This window comes from Microcaecilia unicolor, chromosome 12, assembly GCF_901765095.1.
Source record: "Microcaecilia unicolor chromosome 12, aMicUni1.1, whole genome shotgun sequence".
Lineage (NCBI taxonomy): Eukaryota > Metazoa > Chordata > Amphibia > Gymnophiona > Siphonopidae > Microcaecilia > Microcaecilia unicolor.
In genome coordinates, this window is record NC_044042.1 from 17,695,761 (window position 1) to 17,706,445 (window position 10,685).

A 10,685-nucleotide genomic window follows, 5' to 3' on the forward strand; every position below is an offset into this window, starting at 1 on the left:
ACAGGGTGATGGCTCTTTTGAGCCTGTGTGGCTATCAAGACCATTGATTTATTTTCTTTTACTGCTCAGGCTGTCCTAGGCAATCACCTAGTCTTGCTTAATGGTTAGGCCGGCCCTGTATATGGCTCTGGCACGGAAGGCCTAGGCATGCTGGGAAAAATGCCAAACAAACACATCCGATTGGCTCATTCAGTTTTATTGGGAAGCATCTCTCTTGTGGGTGGGAAATGCATGTCCAGTGCAAATATCAAACAAGCCCTAAAAGGGATTTATCACGCACACCTTTTTTTTTTTTTTTTTAAAGGGAGAATGAGTGAAAGAAGTTTGCACCTCAATCAATAATCCTGTTTACATTTTAGATTTATTGCACAGCAAGTCACTGGCCCTAAGACACTTAAGGCACCTTTCTGTAAACAGTCCATGTTTGCAAAATGAAAAAGCGCTCTATAAAAAATTTGTTACGTTTCTCTTTTAATGGCCTTCACATGCTGCACACAAATTACAGCTGTACAAAGAGAACGGAAAGTTAATCAGGATATATATATTTATTTTATTTATAGCATTTGTATCCCACATTTTCCCACCAATTTGCAGGCTCAATGTGGCTTACATTTGCCGAAATGGCGATTGCCATTTCCGGTTAACAGAATTACAAATGGTATTGCATTAAGGTGCGTACATATATGGTAAAGAATAATACATTATGGTTTTGCATATAGGTTCCTGAGTGGTAGATTGGATTGTGACATATGTTAGGTCATCAATTATAGAAAGATCGTTTTCGACATAAGGATTAAAGTGGAATTGCATAAGGTGCGGACATACATGGCAAAGTAGAATATGTTATGGTATTGCATATAAGTTCCTGAGTAATTAATTGATGACTCAACATATGTTACAATCCAATCTAAGAGAAAACATTAGGATTAAAGTGGTAGTGCTTGTTCATTAATAGCAGTGAGGTTAGTCAGTCAAGTGATAAGAGTTCTGTTCCGTCTAGTTCGTGATCAGTCTTGTTATTTAGAAACTAGTAAAAAAGGCCCGTTTCCGAAACCAATGAAACGGGCGCTAGCATGTGTCTTTTTGTGTGTGTGTATGTGTCACACAGTTATTTTGTGTGTGTGTGTGTGTGTGTGTGTGTGAGGGTGCGGTGTGTGTGCAGGTTGTTGATGTGTGTCTTTTTTTGTTTTGTTTTTTGCTTGGGGGTTGGGGGATGTGCTGTGCTGTCCTTGGTTGCTGTTTGCTGCTGGCTGGGTTGCGGGTAATTCTTCCAGCTGGGCCGCAGCTTGTCCTGTTCGCCCACGTCCCAGATGGTGACGGGCACGTCGTTTTCCGGCTCCTCTGACTCCATGTCAAGCGATCCCAAATAGCCAAACCCACCCACAGTGGACCTACTGTTCCAGCCTTTTTATTTTATGGCCACATGTACGATAGCCTTCAGATGAGTCTTTAGGATTCCTATATTCTTCTTTTAGGACACTCAGGAAGTTGCCACCTTAAAAAACAAACATATCCATGCACAGTACCCCCCACAGGGAAGATTCTTTGCTATTCTAGCTCTTTCTTCTTAAAAATGATCTCTGGATATTAAACCTTCCTGGATTCCAACAAGAGTAAAGAATTATATCAAGTACACTATACTCTCTAAACACTGGGATTAACCAGCTCTAGTTACCCTTAACGCATTCAGTTTTTGAGGCAAGGGGGCTTCTCAGGTCTCATTCGGTAATTACCGTTCTGTGTCGGACATGGCTTTTGCAGCTGCACCTTCTCATCTGGCTACTTTGAGAGGCAAGACGGTACATGTAAGAGGAGGGTGAAAGGCAGAACACTGTACTCTTGTCTCTCCCTACACCCCCACTCGAGCACTCTGTTCTGTTGACAAATCTCTCTTGTCTGTCCCCTTCTCTTCTACTGCTAATTCCAGACTCCGTTCCTTCTATCTCGCTGCACCACACGCCTGGAATAGACTTCCCGAGCATGTACGTCTAGCCCAGTCTTTGGCCGTTTTCAAGTCCAGGCTAAAAGCCCACCTCTTTGACGCCGCTTTTGAGTCCTAACCACTGCTCACTTGCCTGTACCTTTTATCTTCTCCTCTTTAATTCCCCTTACCCCTTAATTGTTCTTTTACCTGTCTTATTTAGATTGTAAGCTCTTTGAGCAGGGATTGTCTTTATGTGTATGGTGTACAGCGCTGCGTATGCCTTGTAGCGCTATAGAAGTGATAAGTAGTAGTAGTAATGTAGAAGCCTGCCCTTGCAGATCAGCAACGCGGCCGCGTAGGCTTCTGTTTCTGCGAGTCTGACGTCCTGCACATATGTGCAGGACGTCAGACTCACAGAAACAGAAGCCTGTGCGGCCGCGTTGCTGATGTGCAAGGGTAGGCTTCTACATGGAATGTTGGTAGTGAAGGAGTTGCCTAGTGGAACATGGAATGTTGTTACTATTTGAGATTCTGGAATGTTGCTATTACTTGAGATTCTACATGGAATGTTGCTATTCCACTAGCAACATTCCATATTTAGATTGTGAGCTCTTTGAGCAGGGACTGTCTTTTCATGTATGGTGTACAGCGCTGTGTATGCCTTGTAGCGCTATAGAAGTGTTAAATAGTAGTAGTAGTGCTTTAGGTCTTTAAGGTTGGGTTCCAAAGTGACTGGTGATCATCATCCCCTCCCTCCTACATCTTTTACCTCTGTGGGTTTACCCTAGGGCTCTTTTCCTTGTTTGTAAATATTCCAGATCACCATTAATGTTTGTGATGAGTATTTCAAAGCTTGCTTCCGACTGGCTGGCAGAGTCCTCACTGAATTCTACAAGCCCTTGGAAAATTGCCTGCAGATCTCTCACGCCCACGAATGGTTTGCAAACTATTTATCTTAACACTGATTTAAAGTACAAGTTGGTAGAATAGAATCTAATGTAATTCACAGGTAGATAGAATGATCCCGAAGTCTTCTGCGTCCTTTCCCTTTTATTTCTCATACTGGTCGAGGGGAGCTACAGTTCAAACAAACATGTAAGGAGCAAAATCTTCCCCTCCTCCAACTTTATGTTAAGAACTGCCACTACTACTGTGGTGGACAGAAAGGGTAGTGAAGAGAATAGGGGCTTGACCTGCCATCCGAGAGTTTATGAAGACCTGGAAGATTCCGTACATAAGTACATAAGTAATGCCACACTGGGAAAAGGCCAAGGGTCCATCGAGCCTAGCATCCTGTCCACGACAGCGGCCAATCCAGGCCAAGGGCACCTGGCGAGCTTCCCAAACGTACATTCTATACAATCAAGCCATTGTGACATCACTAATGAGGTTGGCTCTTATTGGTGGAATGAGCCACTATGACATCACAATAGGTTAAATCACTGCTCTATGTAATAAAAGTGAGCCAAGTAGAGGACATAAGTACATAAGTGATGCCACACTGGGAAAAGATCAAGGTTCCATCGAGCCCAGCATCCTGTCCACGACAGCGGCCAATCCAGGCCAAGGGCACCTGGCAAGCTTCTCAAACGTACAAACATTCTATACATGTTATTCCTGGAATTGTGGATTTTTCCCAAGTCCATTTAATAGTGGTTTATGGACTTGTCCTTTTAAGAAACCGTTTAACCCCTTTTTAAACTCTGCTAAGCTAACCGCCTTCACCACGTTCTCTGGCAACGAATTCCAGAGTTTAATTATGAATTGGGTGAAGAAAAAATTTCTCTGGTTTTAAATGTACTACACTGTAGTTTCATCGCATGCCCCCTAGTCCTAATATTTTTGGAAAGCGTGAACAAACGCTTCACATCCACCTGCTCCACTCCACTCATTATTTTATATACCTCTATCATGTCTCCCCTCAGCCGTCTCTTCTCCAAGCTGAAAAGCCCTAGCCACTTTAGCCTTTAGGGAAGTTGTCCCATCCCTATCATTTTAGTCGCCCTTCGCTGCACCTTTTCCAAGAACTTGAGCTAAAATCCAGCCCCAAGCTTCAGAGATTGGGTTCCCATCCCAACCCTAGAGGCATAAAGCATGAATACCCAAACCCAACCTCTGTCATACTTGATGCCTAAACATTAGGTCACTTATTAAGCGATTGCCCTTTTGCTTGTGCCGAAGAGACTGAAGTTTATAGAAAGCACAGATGCATTACTCAATCCTTAGAGAGGTTTTTCTACACTACAAAACAGAAAAAGGACCAACACATTTTAAAGGCCAGCCTGGTAGCTCAGTGAATTGCAATGGGTCCTGGATTTGTTTCCCGGGTTATGTCTCTTCCTTTTCCCCCCTCTCTCCCACCCAAGGTCACAAGTCAGCACGTCAGTGTGAATCCTTGGAACTTTAGTCCCCTTAAACATAATTAAGAAACCTACATGTAGTCATTGACTAATCTGAAAAGGGATGTGGCTTTTAGTGCTGCGTGTATTTTATGTTAAAAAAATATTTCATTTCCTAGCATCCATTTTTGGCACAAATTCCTGCATTCTGTTAGGCATGTCCATGTCCATCTACCAGATACTTCTACCGAGTTGGGCGACAGTGGCCAGTAGAGGTCACTGTTGGCTTAACTTGCTCTGCAGAGATAGTCAGTCTACACAGCATAGAAAGGTCCCACAGAGCAAAGATTTTTGCTGCTAAAAAAAAATGATATATTTGTGCTTTACAACTGCAGGCTCATGTCACTACATTTGGAGAACAGATGCAACTTATTTCATAGCTGGCCACAATACCTTCGCCATGGTATTTCTAAAAACATTTCAGGAGGCTGTGCTATGAATGCTACGATATAACGAATCACATGGCTCACATTTGTTGTTCTTGAGCAGTAAATATTAAACTGTAATATGATACATACCCAGATCTTTTGACAGAGAGGACTAACTAGAATTTATGGCTCATAAATAGTAAAACCAATTTTTTTTCTCTTTCTGATTTATTTCTCAGTCTAACAAGAAATGCAGGTCGCTTTATAATTACATCTCTATGTGTCACAAAATTACAGCAGCCCCCTCTTATCGCTTGTAAATTGAATCCATACCTTGCTTTCTAAAGTCTGGTCAGCAGGGTTTGAGAACTTGCTGCAAACCACTTGCAGTCAATTCTAATAAAAAAAACCTGATTCAACTTTTGTTCTCTACCACAGTTCCATCAAGAGTCTGGGCCACTGGAGAGCACCCCTTTTCCTACAATTCCTGGTACCAGAGTTTTACAGAAAGTGGTCAGGCACACAACAGGGGGTCCGCCAGTATCCCTAAAAGATTCCATGACATTTTAGGGGAGAAAGGGGCCAGAGTTCTAAAGAATGCCACAATATTTTATAATTGGAAGCCTAACCCCCCTCCCCACAATTTAGGAGAAAATCACAGTTCTGATTGGCCTCTGGAAATAGGATAGATGCTAATTAAAAAAGCCAAGATTTACTGCAATACAGAGCAGCCTATTAGGATGAAAAACAGCAAGTTAGCACAGTTGGGAGGGAATGAACAATATTAAAACGAAAACAGGGCTTGGATAAAAACAAAGTCACAGAAATGCTTACAAATCATTTAAAATTCGGGGGTGGGGGAGACAAATAACCCCCATGGGCAGCCAACGCCGGCACAAAGAGATCTCAAACGACTCAACAATTTTTTTTTCCCGATTGCTTCTCCTTTTCACCTACTCACAACGAACCCACAACGGCATCCCCGAAGGGAAAGTGGCCAGGATATCACTGGTGAGTGAATGCATGGATAAGAGTTAGTCAGAGGGTAGGAAAGTTCCCCCAAGCCACTCTCACGTTTACTCATCGAGGTTTCCCCGGCTCGGGCTGAGAGTCATTGAAAGAGTAATTCAAACAGGCAACCCCTGCGATCCAGCCAGGCTGCCATGCTCTGAATAGGGAGCTTTGCAAACACTCACTTGATCAGAAGGGGTTTCTTTATAGCCCTCCTGCCAAAAATAAATCAATGTACCCGTGCACTTGCAGGAGGAGAGATTGGCCCAGTGCACTGCATAGGAGTCAACTTTTCAAAATTATATTTGGGGGGGGGGGGGGGGGGTAAACTCAATACAAGGTCAAAGTAATGGACTTTCCTCAATACTGGGGATGCTCAAGCAGGTTCAAGCTTCAAATTTAGTCCTTCCATACCGAGAAAGAATCATAAAAAGAAATGTCTTAACCACTTAAGTTAGGTGATAAGAGGGAGAGGTAAAAAGGGTTGATCAAAACAGCCACAGAAGCAGCTCTGTGGGTGCTTGTGCACCCCCCCCCCCCCGAATTGTTGGGTTTAGCACTCCTAATCGTTTTGAAAAAGTTGGCTCCTATGGTACAATGGAGAGAGGGCAGCAGAGCAGCCGAGCACTTTTCCCTGAGTTTATACCTAAACACCCAAGTGGCTTCCAGGTAATACTTCTTAAGAAGATAATTCCTGGGTGTTTTCTCTTGTTAAGAGCTGCGTCGCTCCCTCCAAGGTCCCTGACAGCTCCCAGTCTGCAAACTCAGGGACCTTGCAATTGTTTTAAAGCAAAGGGACTAGTCTGAAGGTGCCTCTAGCAGAGTCTCAGTCCGGTAACTCGGCTGCTGCCTACAGGCAAGAGATCAGGCTGGAGGGCACATGCACCAGATCTTAGGAGACTGGCTTTGGCAGACAGTTGCCCTGAGCTCTCTGAGCAGCCATAAGTGCTGCTGTTCTGTCAGGCTCACCACACCTTTAATGTGGGAACGAAACAAACCCTGCAACTCCTTCAGGGATCTTTCTGTAGCCACTTTCCACAGCAGCCCCAAATGGACCTGGGAACAAACGACTCCTCGTGATGTCTGTACATGAATGCAGTTTTTTTTCCCAAACACGTCCACCTGTTTTCTGAGCTTGCAACTCAGCATTATAAACTTTTTTTTTTTGCTATTATTCATATCATTCCACCCCCACCCCCCAAACCTAAACAAGTCTCACTCCCTATAAATAACAACAAAAGGCTTAATTTCTAAAATCGACGCTTGCTGCCCAAAAAGCAGAAGACCTACTCACCTTGCTGTGCTCCCACTTCTGACAGGCTCCCCAAAGGTGAAATCCCCACTTTCCAACTTGGTTCCCAGCCTCTGGCAGCCCAGTCCACGAACTGCATTCAAACCTTGGTGAGCCATTCACATGTCTCCCCTCATTGACTCTTCCCAGCCGCGCTGAGGGAGCTTCAAGCCTAGTCTGACTCATAAGTCGGGCCACCGCCTACAAGGTCCTAGCGCCTCCCCGACCAGGGCAGGTGTAGCACGTAAACACTTGCCCCAAGCGCTCAAGGGCACCACGTTTCTGATTTGGGACACCTGAGCAAAAGAAACATAAGACAAAAAACACGATTGCACCTTCTCACTCTGCATAGAACAAGCTGTCTTCAGCAAACGTCTGAAGATATGGAATCCGTCTAGGTTTTAACAGCTGCTTTTTTTTTTGTTACATTCGTACCCCGCGCTTTCCCACTCATGGCAGGCTCAATGCGGCTTACATGGGGCAATGGAGGGTTAAGTGACTTGCACAGAGTCACAAGGAGCTGCCTGTGCCTGAAGTGAGAATTGAACTCAGTTCCTCAGGACCAAAGTCCACCACCCTGACCACTAGGCTACTCCTCCACTGTTGCTACTATTGGAGATTCTACATGGAATGTTGCTATTCCACTAGCAACATTCCATGTAGAAGTCGGCCCCTTGCAGATCACCAATGTGGCCGCGCAGGCTTCTGCGAGTCCGTCGTCCTGCACGTCAGACTCACAGAAACAGAAGCCTGCGCAGCCTTCTACATGGAATGTTGCTAGTGGAATAGCAACATTCCATGTAGAATCTCCAATAGTATCTATTTTATTTTTGTTACATTTGTACCCTGCGCTTTCCAGGCTCAATGCGGCTTACATGGGGCAATGGAGGGTTTAAGTGACTTGCCCAGAGTCACAAGGAGCTACCTGTGCCTGAAGTGGGGATCGAACTCGGTTCCTCAGGACCAAAGTCCATCACCCTAACCACTAGGCCACTCCTCCACTGTTGCTACTATTTGAACTAGCCGCACATAGATGAGACATTATGTAAGTTTTTTTTTTCTTCTAGCAGGGTATGCGTATTAGTAGGGAGGGGTGAAATCCTTGGGTTGTTTGGGGAACACCACAGTGCAGGTCTTCACCCACCAGCAAGTCTACCCTTATCACTGGAACTGACCTATCTCCTTGTCCAGGATGCAGCAGCAGCTTTCAAAATTCCTTCTGTTCTAAAGTGGGGGGGGGGGGGGGGCATAATGTGGGTAGAGCTCCTGCTTGGCAAAAACAACCCCTTTTTAAGTGACTATTTTCTTACCCTCCCGATTTCATTCAGTTAAACATTTGAATCGGGGAGTAGTGGGCATTCAGTCTTCCCTTGAATCTGTATGTATGTGCAAGAAAGATCATGAATGCCATGTGCAGTGCATAGAAGAAAAAATAGCATGACACATTTTAATTAGGGGGTATAAAGCAGCACAGAGAAACCAAACTATTGGCATCTGCTGCTGTTTTCTAATTATTTAAAACACATGATGTGCTAAACTAATGTAATGTAGAGTTTACTTTCATTGAAACATTTACTTTTGAAATCCCAGTATTATTTGCATTATATACAGTGGTGGAAATAAGTATTTGATCCCTTGCTGATTTTGTAAGTTTGCCCACTGACAAAGACATGAGCAGCCCATAATTGAAGGGTAGGTTATTGGTAACAGTGAGAGATAGCACATCACAAATTAAATCCGGAAAATCACATTGTGGAAAGTATATGAATTTATTTGCATTCTGCAGAGGGAAATAAGTATTTGATCCCCCACCAACCAGTAAGAGATCTGGCCCCTACAGACCAGGTAGATGCTCCAAATCAACTCGTTACCTGCATGACAGACAGCTGTCGGCAATGGTCACCTGTATGAAAGACACCTGTCCACAGACTCAGTGAATCAGTCAGACTCTAACCTCTACAAAATGGCCAAGAGCAAGGAGCTGTCTAAGGATGTCAGGGACAAGATCATACACCTGCACAAGGCTGGAATGGGCTACAAAACCATCAGTAAGACGCTGGGCGAGAAGGAGACAACTGTTGGTGCCATAGTAAGAAAATGGAAGAAGTACAAAATGACTGTCAATCGACAAAGATCTGGGGCTCCACGCAAAATCTCACCTCGTGGGGTATCCTTGATCATGAGGAAGGTTAGAAATCAGCCTACAACTACAAGGGGGGAACTTGTCAATGATCTCAAGGCAGCTGGGACCACTGTCACCACGAAAACCATTGGTAACACATTACGACATAACGGATTGCAATCCTGCAGTGCCCGCAAGGTCCCCCTGCTCCGGAAGGCACATGTGACGGCCCGTCTGAAGTTTGCCAGTGAACACCTGGATGATGCCGAGAGTGATTGGGAGAAGGTGCTGTGGTCAGATGAGACAAAAATTGAGCTCTTTGGCATGAACTCAACTCGCCGTGTTTGGAGGAAGAGAAATGCTGCCTATGACCCAAAGAACACCATCCCCACTGTCAAGCATGGAGGTGGAAATGTTATGTTTTGGGGGTGTTTCTCTGCTAAGGGCACAGGACTACTTCACCGCATCAATGGGAGAATGGATGGGGCCATGTACCGTACAATTCTGAGTGACAACCTCCTTCCCTCCGCCAGGGCCTTAAAAATGGGTCGTGGCTGGGTCTTCCAGCACGACAATGACCCAAAACATACAGCCAAGGCAACAAAGGAGTGGCTCAGGAAGAAGCACATTAGGGTCATGGAGTGGCCTAGCCAGTCACCAGACCTTAATCCCATTGAAAACTTATGGAGGGAGCTGAAGCTGCGAGTTGCCAAGCGACAGCCCAGAACTCTTAATGATTTAGAGATGATCTGCAAAGAGGAGTGGACCAAAATTCCTCCTGACATGTGTGCAAACCTCATCATCAACTACAGAAGACGTCTGACCGCTGTGCTTGCCAACAAGGGTTTTGCCACCAAGTATTAGGTCTTGTTTGCCAGAGGGATTAAATACTTATTTCCCTCTGCAGAATGCAAATAAATTCATATACTTTCCACAATGTGATTTTCCGGATTTAATTTGTGATGTGCTATCTCTCACTGTTACCAATAACCTACCCTTCAATTATGGGCTGCTCATGTCTTTGTCAGTGGGCAAACTTACAAAATCAGCAAGGGATCAAATACTTATTTCCACCACTGTACTTGCGCTGGTAGCATCCAAATCTGAACTCAGCTCATAAAATGTTGTACAAATGCACTTTTTTTTATTTATTTGTACCCCGTGCTTTCCCCACTCATGGCAGGCTCAATGTGGCTTAGGAGCTTATTTGTACCTGGGGCAATGGAGGGTTAAGTGACTTGCCCAGAGTCACAAGGCACTGCCTGTGCCTGAAGTGGGAATCAAACTCAGTTCCTCAGGACCAAAGTCCACCACCCTAAGCCCTAGGCCACTCCTCCACTGTTGCTACTATTTGAGATTCTACATGGAATGTTGCTATTCCACTAGCAACATTCCATGTAGAAGTCGGCCCTTGCAGATCACCAATGTGGCCGCGCAGGCTTCTGCTTCTGTGAGTCTGACGTCCTGCACGTACGTGCAGGACGTCAGACTCACAGAAACAGAAGCCTGCGCAGCCTTCTACATGGAATGTTGCTAGTGGAATAGCAACATTCCATGTAGAATCTCCAAT

At 44.7% G+C, this 10,685-nt stretch overlaps 1 protein-coding gene across 2 annotated transcripts in view; it reads right to left on the reverse strand.

The window, feature by feature from the left end:
- NGF (nerve growth factor) overlaps positions 1 to 7,234 on the reverse strand; it is an 85,653-nt gene extending 78,419 nt beyond the window's left edge. Inside the window, exon 1 of one of the 2 annotated variants that reach the window (XM_030221078.1) lies at positions 6,997 to 7,234. In XM_030221078.1, coding sequence (XP_030076938.1) covers positions 6,997 to 7,179 — 183 coding nt within the window. In that variant the 5' untranslated portion in view covers positions 7,180 to 7,234. The remainder of the gene's footprint in view (positions 1 to 6,996) is intronic. The other variant, XM_030221080.1, reaches the window with a different exon arrangement.
- Between the last annotated feature and the right edge of the window lie 3,451 nt (positions 7,235 to 10,685).